Consider the following 19,785-nt stretch of genomic DNA (forward strand, 5'->3'; position numbering starts at 1 on the left):
TCAATAATCAGAGAAACCTTTATTTTGGAGGATTCTTCCAGTTGAGGTAGAGATGTCTTACATAATAGGAAAGGCAGATACAAAGTCCTAACATTTTCATAGCAGAGTTTACAAGTAAAATAACTTATCCATATAGGTTATCTTCGTTGTGTAGCACCAGTATAAACAGTGGTTTCATTAATCATTGAATCAGATGAAGCAGTTATAAATCACTTTTTACTTTGTGCTAAGAATTATTGTAATTTCAGGCCACTTTATTATTTCCTCTGAGCAGTTTCCATTGTAAGGTTGAGTTTCCCTTTTTTAAATTCAAATCATCACTAAAGGTTAAGATAATCAAATAGGAGTTAAAATAAGTTATGTTTGGTCTTTTTCCCTTGAAAATAATGGTGAACTTATTGTCTACATTCTGATTTAGGCAGAAATGCACTTGTTTAAATCATAGCAGTAATTACATTTGGAGGATATAATTACTCGATTTTCTAGTGGTGTGAAATACTTAAAAATTGTGCTTGTCTGTAACTGAAATGTTATAGAATTGTAACACTATAGGGATTATAGAGTTATATTTATTAGCTCTCCTCAAGAGACTGAAGCACAATATTTTTCATGTAACAATTCTTATCCAAGTGCTGCTAATCTGTTGTGCAAATAATGAAGCTATTTGGTTGCCTGTTTAGCTATTCACAAATCACTGTAATCTTTGAAACAATCTTGTTGTCCATTTGTATTAATATTTGGATATTGTGAGTTAATACTTAGGAAAAAAAAAAATCCATCGACTCAGCCCTGTTAGCAAAACTGTTTGGATTCATTAGTTTTTATATGTGTTAACAGTAGAATAAATTTTGAAGGGGCTATTTACTACCAATGACTAAGGGGACAATTATACTGTCACTGTCATTTGACTTGAACATTTGTGGTATTATAAAAGTCTTGTCAGTTGTGTTCTAAATTGCTTAAGCCATACGTTCTCTTTAAACAGGATGTTTTTTGTTTTCTTCCTTTCCAACAGCCTTTTTCTTCTTTGTTATGGTTAATACTCCATAGATTTTAGAAATTGAGAAGTTGAAACATTTTATTTTCTTGAGTTCATCACTTTTGACTCTTGTATGAGATGTGATTTGTCATAAAAGATACCCTTTCACTACTTCACTAAATGAATTTCAGAGTAAACACTGTGATTCTGCAGAGCGGATTCAGTAGGCTTTCCAATGTTTTCTCCTGCGATACAGTGCCTACCACCTTGAGGGCACTTCAATACTAGAGGATGAAAACTGAAACGTTTTGATGTTTATTGAATAACGAGATTAGAGAATATTTTTTTGTTGTCAGTGTATTAAAGAAATTTTCACATTGATAAATGTTCTCTAGGAATGTGTCTACATTCATCAGGTGTGAACTCCTGTACATGAATTTTGTATCTTGAATCCACATATAAAGTGTATCATCAATATAAAAATAAACATTATTTGCTTAAAGTTTTTGGTACTTTTTCGGTATGACAGCTGAACTGTTAGAGTTTGCTTCATTCACATATCTCAGAGGCTTTGAACTATTTTGGGGTTGATGCTTCTTAGTTTGTAAATGTCTGAATCCTGGTTTGGGTTTTCCCGTGCCCAGCTCCTGGAACACGCGAAGGAAGGGACTGTTGAAGAATTAGGTGGAATCTGCTTACTCTTGGGCTGGTGTTAAGTCTGAGGATGGAACCAGAGTTCCTTAAAGTGGAATGGCTGGCTTGGCACTGATGAGTTCAGGGACCTGACTTAGGTTACTGATATGGACCGTGACTTTTTGTTTGAGACAGAGTTTCGCTCTTGTTGCCCAAGCTGGAGTGCAATGGCGCAATCTTTGCTCACTGCAACCTCCACCTCCCAGGTTCAAGCGATTCTCCTGCCTCCGCCTCTCATGTAATTGGGATTCAAGGCATGGGCCACCAAGCCCGGTTAATTTTGTAATTTTAGTAGAGACGGGGTTTCGCCTTGTTAGGCTGGTCTGAACTCCTGACCTCGGGTGAACCACCGGCCTCGGCCTCCCAAAGTGCTGGGATTACAGGCATGAACCACCGCGCCCGGCCTGGACTGTGACTTAGAACAAGACAGTTTTTCCTGTTTTTTTTCTTTTCCTACTGCCTGTATGATTGCTATTTACTCAAAGAGACGGAGTCTTGCCGCGGTGCCCAGGCTGGTCTCCAAGCCCCGGACTCAGATATCCTCCCACCTCGGTCTTCCGAGTAGCTGGGACCACAGGAGCGCGCGCCGGGCACTTTCGATGCTTTGAACTTTCTTCCTAAGGAGAAAGGAGACGGCCCAGCAGCGGATGGTGAAGCTAATCCAATATAGTGAGCTGCCACTAGCGTTTTTAAGTGCATTACATAATAAGAACGTGATTCTGCTGGACGTTATGTACTCGGTTGCGATATAAAACGCATCATCTACAGGAGGTGACAGGCGCCAAACTTTAAAAACTGGTCTCAAGGTGTAAGGACTAGTTTCTGGAGCTACTGCCTTCTGAGTGAAGATGGAGGCGCAGACTTCCCGGGTCACACAGTGGCAAGGCAGCTGCCTAGGGTGCGGCGGGACCGGGCGGCACGGGGGGCGTCTAGCCAAGCAGCGCAGCCCCAGCCGGGTTTGTAGCCAGCACAGCGCAGCGGTGCCTGTGGCACGGACTGGTTCTTTTCTTTTTTTTTTTTAGCCACATTATATATATATATACACACACACACACATATATATATATCATTATGTTCTCTGTGATTAAATAATAAGGGGACAATCTTTTTTTTTTTTTTTTTTTTTTTTGAGACGGAGTCTCGCTCTGTCGCCCAGGCTGGAGTGCAGTGGCCAGATCTCAGCTCACTGCAAGCTCCGCCTCCCGGGTTTACGCCATTCTCCTGCCTCAGCCTCCTGAGTAGCTGGGACTACAGGCGCCCGCCACCTCGCCCGGCTAGTTTTTTGTATTTTTAGTAGAGATGGGGTTTCACCGTGTTAGCCAGGATGGTCTCGAACTCCTGACCTCGTGATCCACCCGTCTCGGCCTCCCAAAGTGCTGGGATTACAGTTCTTTTCACTTTTGACACGAAGCCCCTCCCACTTACCACGCTCTGCACAGCCCCTGTTAAAACAGAAAAAGACCAAGAGAGGCCTCGGAAACTCAGTCATCATCTGCGGCTCTGGCCGCTCGCTGACGTGGCGAACTGGGCTGAGGGAGCGCTCGGCTAGGCACTCGCGCACTCCAGCCGTTCCGGCCCAACCGCCGCCCGGAGGTTAAAACAGCAGCCGCCAAGGCCGCGCACGGGCGCATGCGCGCGTTGGACCAACTGCCTCGCGCAGTCACTTCCGGCGCGCTGGGAGACGTGCGGTTCCGGGTCGCTGCTCTGCTCGCCGGCCGGGCGGTGGGGGCTGGTGACGCGGTCCGGGGCTCACGAGAGGCCCCGGAGGCGGGGCTTTGCTGGCTGCCCAGAGAGAGGCAGGTGCGCGGGCCAGGACTCCGGGAATGCGAGTAGGCCCCTTATTCTCCCGGTGGCCTCTGTCTGTCCCCACAGCGGCCCGGTCAGGGTTGCCCAAGCCCCAAGGCGGGGGGCGGCACCGGGGTGCTGAAAGGGTGAGAGTGGGGGCGGAGGCGGGCTGCCCCGGCCTGGGAGTCTGGAGCCTAAGGTTCCGGGATTCCTCCCTGCGCGACCTTGGACAAGTCGCTCCTCCTCTCTGGGGCTCAGTTTCTCTGCTGTCAAATGGGAGAGATGTTGGATCCTTCCTTTCTTTGACCGTCCAAGCACGGGCGGGGCTGGAGGGAGCCTGAGGGAGTGAGATCCAAACTGCCGTGGCAGGCACCTGCCTGCCTCCCTGGGGGTTAGGCATCTGTCTTTACCCAATTTTGCTTTGCTTTTTCTCAGTGCAAATTCGTGACCAGACAGTCCAGGGTCTGGCCAGGTAAACAGTGTGTGAGTATAGTAATCAACTGAGAAATAAATACTGGCCCCAGGAAAACTTAACCTCATTCAAATTGTTTTGCTTAGGGCTCCCAGGGAGAGATGAGTTTAGGCACCCGCTGTGGTGATCAATTCTGTTCTGTGCGCTTGTAAGTGAAGCTCTTAGGCAAATAACAAATTCATAGGAGATCAGGGTTAGGGAGGGTATCCCATTGAGAGTTGTGACAGGTTTTCTTACCCCCTTTAATCCTTCTTGTCCCTCTTCCTTCACTTCTCCCCATCCCTACCCAACATTTCGGCCATACACTTGAAATATCCAATGAATTTTATTTTGTCTTCATGCAGGACAGAATGCTTTGATCTCCAAGCTGTTTTAAATCTAGTAGATAAGCCAGGTGAGTAAGTGGTTTACAGACATTGAAAGTAAAGTTTCTGAAGAATTGTACAGACTTAATGGAGGATCTGAAGTGGTAAGATGGCATTTGTGTATCTCAGAGCAGAGCTTAGGTATCCTCCACAAAACATGGAAAGTTCAGGTTGGAACCAGAATATTAGTGTTTTATACACCATTGGGAGGAAAAGATTTTTGAATCTTACTTTGAATATCATGTCAAACATTCTGAAGAAAAGAAACAGGCCGGGCGCGGTGGCTCACACCTGTAATCCCAGCACTTCAGAAGGCCGAGGCAGGTGGATCACCTGAGGTCAAGAGTTTGAGACCAGCCTGACCAACACGGAGAAACCTCATCTCTACTAAAAATACAAAATAAGCCGGGCGTGATGGTGCATGCCTGTAATCCCAGCTGGTCGGGGGGCTGAGGCAGGAGAATCGCTTGAACCCGGGAGGTGGAGGTTGCAGTGAGCCGAGATCGTGCCATTGCACTCCAGCCTGGGCGACAAGAAAGAAACTCCATCTCAAAAAAAAAAAAAAGAAAAAAAAGAAAAGAAACTGATTTGAGGTAATTTTATCAAACTCAGAACCACACAGTGTCTCCAGAAAATGTTCAAGGATGTCAAATACCTATACAACAGAGTTGTCTGGCTTGTCGTCTTTTTTCTGTTACCAGCTTTTCCTATTGGACAGTTGATTGCAAACCATCCTGAAATAGTAGGATATTACACCTTTTACATATTGAATTACATATTGGATATTGGATTACATATGAATCGAATTACATGCATTTTTGCCTTCAACTTAAAAAAAGAACACTAAACTGTAGTTAAGCTTATTGGAGGAAGGATTTGAAATCATTAAGTCACGAATATGTGATGTCGATGTCTGCTCTGGGAAATTTTACCAAATGTGTTATATGTCACACTCAACATGGTGTAATTAAAAAAAAAAAAAAAAAAAAAACCCAGAGATTTGTGAATCAGAGTCCTCTGTTCAAATACCAGCCCTGCCACTTAGCCACACAATCTTTGGTAGGTTACTTCATCTCCTTGAGACTGGATTTCTTCATCTTTATATGCATATGAAGCACCTGAGTGCTTTTTAAATGTTTAGTAATTGTGTTCTGTAAGTGTACATGTAAATTATGAAACTTAATTTTGAAATCTAAAACTTAACAACTCAGATGTGAAATCTCTCCAGTGTTTAACTTTTGAACTGTCCCTTTCATCTGATTTATAGATCCTGTGTTGCCATAAGTCCTTGGCCCACATTTAAGTGGGAATGCAGCTAGCTTGGATGTCTGAAACTTTGTAGGCGCCTGTGTCTGAATCCTGAACACAGGCACCAGGACTACTGAGAGCTCATCATCTGTGCGGGATAGCCACACAGCAAACATGTTTGCAAAACTGAAGAAGAAAATTGCAGAAGAGACTGCTGTTGCTCAGAGACCAGGAGGTGCTACTAGGATCCCACGGTCTGTGAGCAAGGAATCAGTTGCCTCAATGGGAGCTGACTCAGGAGATGACTTTGTAAGTATCTTTACTTAAGAAATAAAGATTCTTTTGCAGGGAATTCTTCCAATAAATATTTTAAATTGCTTGATTATTTCACATTTTTCATGATTTATAGCTGTATAAGAGCCTGTACATCTGATTCTTCTTACTCTGAGGTACCTTTTTGTTAATGTTTGGTTTGTAAATGTTAAGGTACTCTATTTTTTTTCCTTATTTTTCTGTGAATTCCTCTTCATATTCTCGCCAGTGTTCTCTTGTACTGTTTTTCCATATGTATCCCTTGTACATCTTTTTTTTTTTTTTTTTTTTTTTTTTTTTTTGAGATGGAGTCTTGCTCTGCCGCCCGGGCTGGAGTGCAGTGGCCGGATCTCAGCTCACTGCAAGCTACGCCTCCCGGGTTTCCGCCATTCTCCTGCCTCAGCCTCCGGAGTAGCTGGGACTACAGGCGCCCGCCACCTCGCCCGGCTAGTTTTTTTGTATTTTTAGTAGAGACGGGGTTTCACCGTGTTAGCCAGGATGGTCTCGATCTCCTGACCTTGTGATCCGCCCGTCTCGGCCTCCCAAAGTGCTGGGATTACAGGCTTGAGCCACCGCGCCCGGCTGTACATCTTCTTTTGCATTTCATTTCTGAAAATGTCTGGGCCTGTTTTCATTGCAGACATATATACTTATATAACAACTAAGTCATTGCTGCTTAACAAGGTCTCTGAGTTGTGGTAAGGGGTTAGCCAGAGTGCATTGTTGTATTGGGAAGGTTGATGGAAGGATGGCAACAGTAATTACAGTATGTTTCTTTTTTTCTTTTTCTTTCTTTTTTTTTGAGATGGACTCTCACTCTGTAGCCTAAGGTGGAGTGCAGTGGCCTGATCTCAGTTCACTGCAACCTCTGCCTCTGGGGCTCAAGCAATTCTCGTGCCTCAGCCTCCAGAGTAGCTGGGACTACAGGTGTACTCCACCATGCCTGGCTAATTTTTTGTATTTTCTTAGAGACAGGTTTTCACCATGTTGTCCAGGGTGGTCTCAAACTCCTGAGCTCAGGCAATCCACCCGCCTTGGCCTTCCAAAGTGCTGGGATTATAGGCGTGAGCCACCATGCCTGGCCTACAATATGTTTCTTATTAGTAAAATACATTTGTGGCTATAAGATTTCAAAAAATGAAGATGTTGCTATATTAGGGAAATGTCATGCTTAAAAAATAAAGTGTGGCTTTTGCATATGACAGGATCCTCTTAAGTTAGATAAATTTCTTTTTTTCTTTTTTTTTGAGACAGAGTCTCACTCTGTCACCCGGGCTGGAGTGCAGTGCCATGATCTCAGCTCACTGCAATCTCCACCTCCTGGGTTCAAGCAATTCTCCTGCCTCAGCCTCCCAAGTAGCTGGGACTACAGGTGCCCATCACCATGCCCGGGATAATTTTTTTTGGTTTTTGGTTTTTGTTTTTGAGATGTAGCCTCGCTCTGTCACCTAGACTGGAGTGCAGCGGCACAATCTCGGCTCACTGCCACCTCTACCTCCCGGGTTTAAGTGATTCTCCTGCCTCAGCCTCCTCAGTAGCTGGAACTACAGGCACCTGCCACCACGTCCAGCTGATTTTTGTATATTCAGTAGAGACAGGGTTTCACTATGTTGACCAGGCTGGTCTCAAACTCCTGACCTCATGATCCTCCCTCCTCGGTCTCCCAAAGTGCTGGGATTATAGGGGTGGGCCACCATACTTGGCAATAAATTTTTTTAAAACTCGTTTATAATGCTTGATATGTGTAAATGAATGTATATAATATATAAGTAAAGTATAAAGCATAAAGTAAATCACTCATCTGAAAAAATAGAACATTATCAATTCTGTTAAGCCACTTACATGCTTCTTCCAATTTCCTCTACCCAATTTAGGCTAGCATAACCACTATTCTAAATTTTGTATTTTTCATTCACTTGCTTTTTAAAATATCTTACCAGATATGTATGTATTCATAGATAATTTATTATTTAATACTGCTTGTTTTTGAAGTTATAAAAGTTGCACACTATAGACTTCTTGGATTTCCTTTTTTAAAATTTAATTCAACATGCTTATAAAATGCATCCATGTTATAGGAAGCTGTGATTCATTTGTTTTTACTGCTATATAAGATTCCAGGCTGGGCACGGAAGCTCATGCCTGTAATCCTAGTGCTTTGGGAAGCTAAGGCGGAAGGATTGCTTGAGGCCAGAAGTTCAAGACCAGCCTGGGCAACATAGCAAGTCCGCATCTCTACAAAAGTTGTTTTTTTTTTTTTTTTTTTTAATTAGCCAGGTTGGTGGTGGTATTCCTGTAGTCCTAGCTTTTTGAGAGGCAGAGGCAAGAGGATCACTTGAGATCAAGAGTTTGAGATTGTAGTGAACTATGATCGTGCCACTGTACTCCCACCTAGGCAACAGAGTGAGACTCTTGTCTCTAAAGATTTAAAAAAAAAAAAAAAAAGATCCTAGCTTTAGAAAAGGCCACATTTTATCTCTGTCTTCTCCTGGCGATAGACATTTGAGTTGTTTTCATGGTCAGATGAGTCTTCCTCCTGCTTTCTTATACTGCCTGGATCCCAGGTCAGATTACATGGCAGAAGCTATTAGGTTATCGGGATGGAGCAATAAGATTACCAGGTCTACATTATCACTGGTTCCTATATTTAAGAGGAAATATAAGCACACATTTGAGCATCGGGCTGAAGGATGTAGTTTTAAGGCTGGGTTCTGTGACAGAAGGACCTGCTTTACCTTCATGCTGACATGCTAAATGAAGTCATTTATTTAGTAATGTATTCCAAATACAGAGATTGATCTGGATTCAGGAAGTACTTTATTTTGGGATTTCTCAAGTTTTGAACTTAATACAGCCTGATCCTTAGTTCCTGTCTCCAGACCCTTATACCCAACTGCATATATTTCTCCAAACAGATGCCTCCTTTGTGGCATCTCAGATTCTAAATGAACAAAATTGAATTCATTATTTCCATCTCCAAACGTGCACCTTCATCTTCCCAAGTCACCAGCCAGAAACTTTGGAGGTATTATAGACTCTTCCCTCCTTTCACTTCTTGATGTCCAATCAGTCCCCATGTATAATGGCTTCTATTTCTTTTTTTCTGTTTTTTTTTTGGAGACAGAGTCTCACTCTGTCTCCCAGGCTGGGCTCTGGGTTCAAGCAATTCTCCTGCCTCCGCCTCCCAAGTAGCTGGGACTACAGGTGCATGCCACCATACTCGGCTAAATTTTTTGTATTTTTAGTAGAGATGAGGTTTCACCTGTTGCCCAGGCTGGTCTCGAACTCCTGAGCTCAGGCAATCTGCCCACCTCAGCCTCCCAAAGTGCTAGGATTACAGGCAGCTTTCATTTCTTAAATGTCTCAAACTTGCCTCTCTACTCCATCTTCTAGTAGTACATTTACTAGCACAGGTTAAGCATCCCTAATCTGAAAATTTGAAATCTGAAATACTCCAAAATCATAAACTTTTTGAGCGCCAACATGGCCACAAGTGGAAAACTCTATACATAAATACTTAACACAACTTTGTTTAATGCATATTATTTAAAATATTATATAAAATTATGTTCAGGCTATGTGTATAAAATGTATATGGAACATAATTTCATGTTTATACTTGGGTCCCATCCCCAAATTATTAATTAGGTATATGCAGACATTCCAAAATCTGAAAAAATCCTAACTCTAAAACACTTCTGATCCGAAACTGTTTGGGTAAGAGATACTCAACCTATACTATCATTTGATTTCAGGCTGCCTTTCTTTCTGGGACAAATGTTGTAGTCTATTTGGGCTCCCTGTCCCCAAAGTGACCTTTTGTTTTCTTTGAGACAGGGGTCTCTTTCTTTCACCCAGGCTGGAGTGCAGTGGCGTGATCACAGCCCACTGCAGCCTTAACCTCCTGGGCTCAAGCGATTCTCCCATTTCAGCCTCTTGAGTAGTTGGCACAACAGTCACGTACCACCACACCCAGCTAATTTTTGCATTTTTTGTAGAGACAGAGTTTTGCCATGTTGCTTAGGCTGGTCTCGAATTCCTGGGCTCAAACAATCTGCCCACCTTGGCCTCCCAAAGCACTGGGACTGCAGGCGCTAGCTGCTATGCGCAGCCCAAAGTGATCTTTCTAAAAGCAGATCTGTTCATGTCTCTCCAGTACTTAAAACTCATAAAACTCAGTGGCTTCCCCATCATTTTCAGGATGAAGTATAAACCCATTATTATAGCATAATGGTAAACTGTCATGGTCCTGTCTCAGTTTACTTGGCCAGCATTTTCTCACTGTACTTTCCTACACCCTGTGCTACAGCCAGATTGAATTTATTGCTCTTTCTAGAATGTACCACATTCTTTCATGCCTACAATTTTTGCACGTGCTGTTTCCTCTCTCTAGAATATCTTGTCTCCCCTTTGACTCCTGCATTCCTCTTACAGACTGTTGTGCGTCTTAAGACTCAGCTTACATGTTACTTCCAGGAAACTCCCTTGACCTGACCACCTGACCTTCTCCTCTGGCAGCCCTCTCTCCTTTACCCCTGCTGGCTGTTTGGTGCCTTGTCTTCTGCTAACCTCTGTAATAGCACCTACTGTATTGCATTATTATTGATGATTTGCTTGTTTGTCTCTCCCACTGAACTGGGAGTTTCATGAAAGGCGATAAGGGAAGTGTAGCCCTTAGGAACTCAGGTCGGGTTATAGAGCCATATCTGCTCTATTATTTTTATGTGACTTTGGGCAAGTTTCTTCATTTTTTTCTTTCCTTATTTTCCACATCTATAAAATGGGGATAGGAACTGTATCTATCTTTATTAAAGTATGTGTGTCAAGGATCCCCAAGATCATCCCCAGATTTGATTATTCACTAGGAGGACTCACAAGACTCAGCATACAGTTTTACTCACTGCTGTAATTTATTACAGTGAAAGGATCTAAAACAGAGTCAGCAAAGGGAAAGCGTGCATGGGGCAAAGCTTGGAGGAAACAGGTGCAAGCTTCCAAGATTCTTCTCCCAGTGGAGTAACCTAGGACACGCTCCATTCTCCCAGCAATGAGTTGTGACATCACATGTTAAATGTCTACCAGGGAAGCTCATTAGAGACTCAGTGTCCAGGGTTTTTATTGGGTACTGGTCATGTGAACACCCTCTGCCTACTGTGTATCAAAATTCCAGACTCCGGGCCAGGTGGGGTGTCTCACACCTGTAATCCCAGCACTTTGGGAGACCAAGGTGGGTGGATCAGTTGAGGTCAGGAGTTCGAGACCAGCCTGGCCAACATGGCAAAACCCTGTCTCTACTAAAAATACAAATATTAGCTGGGCATGGTGGCACACACCTGTAGTCCCAGCTACTTAGGAGGCAGGAGAATCGCTTGAACCCAGGAGGCAGAGGTTACAGTGAGCCAACATTGTACCACTGCACTCCAGCCTGGGTGACAGAGTGAGACTCTGTCTAAATAAATAAATAAATAAATAAATAAATAAATAATCCAGACTCCAGAAGGAAACCAGGTATTCAGCATAAACCATATTTTTGCACAAACATTTTAGGCACAGTGAGCCATTCTTAACAGAATAATGGGAACCCTCCCAAAGTCTAAGTTCCCAGATGCCAGGCAAGGACCAGCCTTAAAAGCAGGCCTTTCTAAGGATAACAGTCTGAGGCCTGTAATGTCAGTTCTTCTTCATAGGATATAAAGCACTTAGCATGGTATCTGGCTCTAAGCATTTCATAATTAGCTGCTGCTGCTGTTATTTTGGATAGGAGCTCTTTGTTTCACCACTATTCCTAGTGCTTAGCACAGTAGTGAAACATTCTATGTCTCACTAACAGTAATAATCGTAACAGCTTCTTATACTGCTAATGCTGTGGTCTGAATGTTTGTGTCCCCAAAAATTGATATATTGAAACCTGATCACCAGAGTAATGGAATGAGGAGGTGAATTGTCTCCGAGATGATTAGCTCAAGAGGGAGGAACCCTCATGAATGGGATTAGTGCCCTTATAAAAGAGGCCCCAGAAAGCTACCTTGCCCCTTCTACCGTGTGAGGGCACAGCTAGAAGGTGTCATGTATGAACCAGAAAGTGGGTCCTCACTAGACACCAAATCTGCTGGCACCTTAATTTTGGACTTCCCAGACTCCAGAACTGTGAGAAATACATTTCTGTTGTTTGTAAGTCACACACTTTATGGCATTTCCTTATAGCAGCTCAAATAGACTAAGACAACTAGTAATAGATGACACATATTAAAGCTAATATGTGCCAGGCTATGTTTTAGGGATTTGACAAGTATTGATTTACTTAATCCTCATCACAGCTCTGTGAGGCAAATGATATTTGTTATCACAGATTGCAAATGAGGAAACCAGTGCACAGAGAAGTTGAGTAATGAGCCTAAGTTCTTACAGCTTGAAAGTGGTAAAGCTGGAACCTGAAGCAAGGTCTTCTGACACCAGAGACTCTCCTCTTAACTGTCCACTGTCCTGACTCTCGGTACATATTGGATGGGCAGTTGGCTGGACATGTAGGTGAATATTTGAAGTGAATTATTGAATCATCTTTAAAAACATTTTGGGGATACAATGGGAAACATGATTAAGGACTGGATGTTAGTATTTTTTGTTAGGAATGATAATCATATGTTGTCTATGAAGAGAAATATTCTTATTTTTTAGAAATAATTATCAGAGTATTTAGGATGAAATGTAATGATGTCTGTTATTTAAATTACTTCAGAAAAATAAAAATTGGTGAAACAAATAAGGCAAAGCTTCAGCAATTGTGAAAGTAGATGGAAAGTGTTCATTAGACCAATCTCTCTCCCTTTCTGTAGTTTGAAAAATTTTATAATGAAAAGTAAAAGAGATTTTAAAAACTGAGTTATTAGCAATCGCAAGCAGTGCCCATAGTAGTAGTAGTATTCATTTATTTTAAAATAATCTGGTTTTTTGGGAAAAATGTATGCCTCGTTAATATATTGGTTTTTTGAATGCATATTATCTGCTGAAGTCTATGATGCAAATTAGAGTTTTAGATTGATATACCTTTGTTTTATAGATGAAGATACTGAAACTTTATCAATATTGGTGAAAGATTCATAGTCATAGGCCAGCTTTTGATCCCTAAAGAACTCCCGCCCTCTTTATCCCAGGACTTTACTTTTGGAAAGATAAAGTGATTTTTTTATCATGGCAAATATAGTTTTTATATTATATACTTGCTGTAATAATGGATCTATTTACTCTTATTTATTTCAAGAACATGTGTACACATACGACTTACCTGTTTAGCATCTCCTCTCTCCTTCACTTTAAGAGGCGGAAAGCATTGCTTCCACTTTCCAGGTAGAGAAACTAGGCCCAGTTACGTTAAGAAGCTTTTCAGTGACTACAAGTAATTTAAGTGTAACCAAACCTAAAGTAGACCTGTCACTTTCTGGCTCAGTACTGTGGTCTCACACATATATGAATTCGACCTTCCTTGTGTCTACCTCAACAGGCTTCCGATGGAAGCAGCTCCAGAGAAGATCTTTCATCCCAGCTTTTGAGAAGGAATGAACAGATACGGAAGTTAGAGGCCAGACTTTCTGGTATGTCTAAGAACTCGTAAAAAACAAACACAAGAAACTTGCCTTGCTTGACTCTTCCTATAAAATAGCCATATAGGATGACTTTATAGTTATTTTCACATATCATTTTGATCTTTTTAGATAAGAGCAAGTATACCCTCTTCTTTTTTTAGTGTACTAAATAGTGTAAATTCAAAACTGAATTTGAAAGTTTATAAAAAAATTTTTTTCTGCTCCTGAGGTTTCTAGCCATGGAAATAAAAGATGATAATAGTGTATGTACAATAGATTTGATCATCTTGCACCATTAGTGTAGCCTGCTTTCAGGTGGAAAGGGATAAGGTATTTAAAGGGAATGGCCAACAGAGATTGGATTCATCAGCACCAGAGAGAGACTGGTTCTATGTTGCCACTTCCTGCAGCTCATACCACCTGTGTAAGTGTCATTGTAGGTCTTTGGGCCACTTTTCAATGGTATTTCTGACTTCAGTACCTGCATAGAAGGCATAACTCTCATTACGTCTTTTGTGTGCAGTTTACACAGCTCCCATTATATCCTTTACCTGAGGAGGGCATGGTCGTGATAGAATTGTGAGTTATTATTTTGGTTTCTGCCAGTGGATACATTTGGAAAACTTCATCCTGTAAAGTGGTTCATGGCTTCTGTGTCTCTTTTTGTCCCTTGGCCTTTTTTTTTTTTTTTTTTTTTTGAGATGGAGTCTCGCTCTGTCGCCCAGGCTGGAGTGCAGTGGCGCAATCTTGGCTCACTGCCTCCCGGGTTCATGCCATTCTCCTGCCTCAGCCTCCCGAGTAGCTGGGACTACAGGCGCCCGCCACCACGCCCAGCTAATTTTTTTTGTATTTTTAGTAGAGACGGGGTTCACCATGTTAGCCAGGATGGTCTCGATCTCCTGACCTCGAGATCCACCTGTCTAGGCCTCCCAAAGTGCTGGGATTACAGGCGTGAGCCACCGTGCCCGGCCATCCCTTGGCCTTTTAATGCCCATTTTATTGGAGTAAAACAGCAGACCCAAATTCACCAAGTGGTATGTGAAATATTTATATTTGTGTAGCTATCAGACCCAGATTCACCACATTGTATATGAAGTATTTGTATTTGTGTAGCTATCAAAGGTTCATAGCATAACTCACAACTACTAATTCTTTTGTCCTCACTAGAGCCTTATTAGGCTTAGCAAGGTAAGGCCTTACAAGTAATAAATGGTAGAGCTGGGATCCAAACCCAGATTTATTTGATGCTAGAGTCTTAATTCCATCTGCTTTAAACTTAATTGTTGCTATCCTGTTACTCCTACGCATACATAGTATCAGTAACAGAGGTAAAGTAATTTTACATTTGTTTAATGTTGAAGAGAGAGTTATAATATGTATACCTTCCTCATATGGTAGGAAGAATAGTTGGGCTTGACTTACATTAGAGAAGGGACAGGGAAGAGAGCTGCCATTTATTGGGCCCACTATGTCCTGAGTATTGTCCTACAGTATTAGTATGAGTAATAATAATTGTCACAGTAACAACAATAACAGCTGCATTTTATTGAGCACTGTGTGCAAAAGCACCTAAGGCATGTAAAATGTTTTATTATCTAATGCATCGTTTGTGGTAGGTACAATTAATATCATTTAATATATGAAGAAACTAATACTACAGGATCAATAATTTGCTTAAGGTCCCCAGCCAAGGACTGACAGAGTTGGGGTTTGAGCTACTGTCTATGTTTTCACTAAACCATAATTATCTTCTTATAATTAATTCTGACATTCACATTTAATATAGCATAGGTAACCAAGTTCCTGTGTAGAAAGGGAGCTCACTTTTTTAGAGAATTAAGTGCTATCACTATAAAGACAATGCTGCACCTACGGTGTTTGTTATCACCCTAACTACTGTTCCTGAGTTGTGTGGACTATAAGCGAGCTGTTTAGCGTGTTTGCTTTGATCTGTCCTACTGCTAAGGCTGGAAGAGGAAATGGAAACTGAGATTTGAAATTAAGTCATGAGATAAATCTGTGTTTTTCATAGCAGGACATTTCTGATCACTAGGCTAGGCCTAATTCTTGTTTTCCATCAAGGCTGAACAAACCTGCCTTTTTGTACTCACCATTTATACACCATGGATAATTTGTACTATACTTGTTTACCTGTGTTGTTCATTGTTAATGGGAGGCTGTCTGCCTAACTTTCCTTAACAGGAGTGGTTTTCAGGTTAAGAAAATCATCATCATTTCCACTCATTTTTTTGTTTAATTAACTTCCTTTCCTGATGTTTGTCCATTTCTGGTATGTGCGTCACCCTCCTCACCCAAGACTATGCTGAACAGGTCCGAAACTTGCAGAAGATAAAAGAGAAGCTTGAAATTGCATTAGAAAAACACCAGGATTGTACGTATTTTTTTTCCTGCTTTTTCAATCTTTTCAAGGTTTAGTTTTTTGAAATGAAACAATAGCGTATGGTTAAGCTTGTCCTTCTTGAAAGCACGAATCTTTATTTTATAAGTAGTATACTTGTTAATCAAGTTGATAAAACATTTGGCTGATATAAAATTTAAAAGTATACAAGTTTTATTTATGTTGCTTTATGGGCATGATTCTTAGGAGTAGGTCATTAGGTGTATCAGCTTGTCTCTATCCAGTTGATTCCTTTATTTAGGCTACCCTCAGGTTTTAATAAAATCTAGTACCTATCCCTTAGGTCTGGATTAGGAAATGGTTTCTCACCACAGCTTCATTGCTGCTGTGTTGAGTAACTGGGAGAAATCCCTGTCATCACTCCCTCAGCAATAAAACATATATTTTGTTTAGTCTGCCCTAAATCATGTGTTCTTTGGGTACCATCCAGGAAAGATGTTAGTAGAAGTAGAAAGTTATTTTTCTGTGATACGTACTAAAAAAAACTTTTAAGGAAAATAAAGTAAAAGCAAGGCTTTTTGTTTGTTTGTTTTGATTTTTGTTTTTGTTTTTAATTCTGATAAAGTGGTAGTAGCCATCACTTAGCATCAGCTTTTTTCTGGCAACCTACCTACCTCAGTGTTCTATCATTGTACCATTTTAAAAGTTACCTTTGGCATCTTTCTAAATATATACACTTGTCTATTACAAAAAACAAAAACAATAAGGAAACAAACAAACAAACACTGTAGTCTGTTACCAAGGCCAAAATATTCTTCTGGAAAGTTGAGGTGGATCAAGCTTTTCCTAGTTTCATAATCCACTTATGTGACTTTGGCCTTTTTCATTAGGTGACAGTTTTAAAATAATCACATGGGCTATTTGTCATGCTGTTTCTGAAGTATTTTCATATCTCAAATAGAGCCTCTTTGTTAACAGCTTCCATGCGGAAATTTCAAGAGCAGAATGAGACATTCCAAGCCAACAGAGCCAAAATGGCAGAAGGACTGGCTTTGGCATTAGCCAGAAAGGACCAGGTATTTTATGTGTGGCACTGCCCAAAACTAGTGGAAAGATTTCACTTAGTGACATGACTTCAAAAATCATGACATAACCTACAGAAAATATTTACAGCCTAGGAGAAAAGGAATGTTATAAGTTCTTTAAGGTTTTATTTGGCCTTTTCTTGTAAAGTGAAGAAACTTTACAGTTCTAATCATGAAGTGTGTCCAGAATGTGAGAGTATCATTCCTTGCATCTGTATAGTTTCATAAAATTGAGAAGGGAAATCGTGTATCTGTAATCTGATGGCAGGCCCCAAAATAAGAGAAAAGGTCTCTGCCCTCTAAAACACTCTCTGAAAGTCTAACCCCCAAACATTTTCCTGTTATCCTGGAGAAGATATTATTAACCTAGTCATAATCCATAGTATGCAGAGTTCTTCCAACCTCTGTTCCCACGTTTCTTCAATCCCAACCAGCTGGACAGAGGGGAACTCCTATAATCTCAACAGAACCACCACTGGAAGATGCTGAATGAATAACCACAAGGAAGGAAAATAATTCTGTTACTGGCTATTATAGTAATTATGGAGTATATTTTGTTCAAAATAATAGATGACATTTTAAATTTAAGATAAGCATCAATATATTGTAATACTAATTTTGATTTATTAAGACAGCTTATTATGTTTCACTTAAGAAATTGTGTAATTTATTTCATCTGGAGGAGGTGGGTTGGTTGATTGGTTTTAAAGTGTCTGTTCATCATCTAGGACATTTACTAGTCAGAAAAAATACCATTTACCAATACTTAGTGGATAACTATGGTATGAATGTATATAAATGAAGAAATAATCTAAAATTGATGGATTCTGATTATAGGCAATCAGTATATTGCCTTTTGTGTGAATGGGTTTTTTTTTCCTCGCTATTTTATGGTTTGTGAATAAGGGGCATAATTCTTTTTCTTTTGATTTACACAGGTGGCATAAAGCATGTTGGTAAAATCAAAATGAAAAGGAAAATAATGATCAGGGACTGCTAAAGATCCCCCCTACTCCCCCAGTTTCAGGAATTAATTTCTAAACATCATTTGCAGAATTACTTAACTCAGCTGGTCCCAGCTACCCACTCCCAAGAAATAACAGTACTCATGGCAAAACTCCCAGGAACAAGCTGAAAAGCTGCATCAGAACAGCAGATATGGCTTTTCTTGGGTGTCCTGCTTAGTAAAAATCTGCAGGCTTTTATTCATGAATTCATTCTATTCCAGAATCTTAGATAAAGTGCATTTTCTTCTACTGCTATGACTCTTGCCTTTCTTAAACCAAGTTTATGGATTTTTTTTTTAATTGGCTTTTTTGTTTTGTTTGGTTAGTTGCTTTCTGGGAAGAGTTGGGTTGTTCTGTTTTCTGGAAATCTTGGTATTACAGATGCTCTTCTCTGGAAACCATACTTTTTTATTGTTTTGTTTTAGGAATGGTCAGAAAAGATGGATCAGCTTGAAAAGGTTAGTTCGTCTTTATTTTTGTCTCATTTTTGTTGGTCTCGTCTCTAGAGTTTGGAAAACGTTTTATCCAGTAACCAACATACTGATTGCTATACCACCTCTTGGAAGCAGGACAGTTTATGATTAGATACTGACTCGAAAAGCTCAGATCCTCCCCTTTTTTGGTGGATGTGCAGGATGTCTTTTGTTTGCCCCTCCTGATATACTCCGCACTCCTCCTGTCTTCCCTTTCTCTGCGTACCTGAACGCTGATAGAGACTGTGTCAGCAGGGCTTACAAATGCCCTCTGGCATCCGGTTGGGTTCAGCCAGTGGGGAACCCTGAAAGAACCATATGTGAAAGAAGATGTGGTCAGGATGTTTCTTCCCCACCTTTCCCCATGTGGGGTCTCTTCAGCTTAGTTGCATCCCATGGCCAAAAGTACAGTTTCACTGGGACCTTTGGTTTGCCTTCTTGACATAGTTTTTCTCTCTCTGGGTTTGCTATAACCTCTTCATCTTTTTGCCCCTTTATGCCCAACTGTTACCAGCACATTATCTTTTGGGCTATATTACACATCCCACAGCTTTGATAAGCCCTTTTATTAAACCATCCTCAAAACGCCTGATTTGAGTTGGCCATCTCTTTCCTGCTGTGGTTCTGATTGACACTGTGGTAATATTAGGAACACTTAAAGATGAATCAGTTGGGAAGGAAGGCATTTCTCAAGGCTGAGCATTGAACATATATGAGAACCTCTTGGCTAGATGTAGATGAGGAAAATTGATTATTCTAGTACCGTTGCTTGCATAACACCGTGCCGGTACCTTAAGTAATATATTCCTGGCTCCCACATATGAACAAGATGAAATTTCAAGTCTACAATTGGAAAAACATTTTAGTTTTAAAATAATCATTAGAGTCAACTATTTTTTTTTTCCATAAAACACCAAGTTAACTATTTACTTTCTGTTCTATAGAAATCCAATTATCAAGCTGAGAGAATACATTAACTTTTTTTGAGACAAGGGGTTGTTCTGTTGCCCAGGCTGGAAGTGGCACAATCACAGCTCAGTGCAGCCTGAACCTCCTGGGCTCAAATGATTTCCCCCCCTAGGCTTCCTGAGTAGCTGGGACTGCAGGCATAAGTCACAATGCCCAACTAATTTTTAAGAAAATTTTAATAGAGATAAGGTCTTACTGTGTTGCCCAGGCTGGTCTTGAGCTCGTAGACCAAAGTGATCCTCCTGCCTAGCCTCCCAAAGTGCTGGGATTACAGACATGAGCCACTGTGCCTGGCAATATTTTTGTATAAGGAAAGAATTATATAAAAGTCAAGTCCCAAGGAAACCTGTGGTTGAAAAAAAAAAATCCTCAAACATATGCTATTAATGACAGTCTTCTTAAATATGGAGGTATGGGTTGGATTAAGGTTTTCTTGCCATAAAAGAAACTCTTAAAAT

General features: G+C 40.9%; 1 protein-coding gene across 4 annotated transcripts in view; it reads left to right on the forward strand.

Moving 5' to 3' along the window:
• Positions 1 to 3,333: 3,333 nt before the first annotated feature.
• Positions 3,334 to 19,785, forward strand: part of GOLGA1 (golgin A1) — a 60,066-nt gene continuing 43,614 nt past the window's right edge. For 2 of the 4 annotated variants that reach the window (XM_023217156.1, XM_023217160.1), the window contains exons 1-7: positions 3,334 to 3,472; positions 4,274 to 4,323; positions 5,562 to 5,851; positions 13,353 to 13,443; positions 15,752 to 15,826; positions 16,772 to 16,869; positions 18,311 to 18,343. In XM_023217156.1, coding sequence (XP_023072924.1) covers positions 5,717 to 5,851; positions 13,353 to 13,443; positions 15,752 to 15,826; positions 16,772 to 16,869; positions 18,311 to 18,343 — 432 coding nt within the window. In that variant the 5' untranslated portion in view covers positions 3,334 to 3,472; positions 4,274 to 4,323; positions 5,562 to 5,716. Of the gene's footprint in view, positions 3,604 to 4,273; positions 4,324 to 5,561; positions 5,852 to 13,352; positions 13,444 to 15,751; positions 15,827 to 16,771; positions 16,870 to 18,310; positions 18,344 to 19,785 lie in introns of all 4 variants that reach the window. The other 2 variants (XM_023217158.2, XM_023217159.1) reach the window with 2 other exon arrangements.

The sequence above is a fragment of the Piliocolobus tephrosceles genome, chromosome 14, assembly GCF_002776525.5.
Source record: "Piliocolobus tephrosceles isolate RC106 chromosome 14, ASM277652v3, whole genome shotgun sequence".
NCBI classification, from domain to species: domain Eukaryota; kingdom Metazoa; phylum Chordata; class Mammalia; order Primates; family Cercopithecidae; genus Piliocolobus; species Piliocolobus tephrosceles.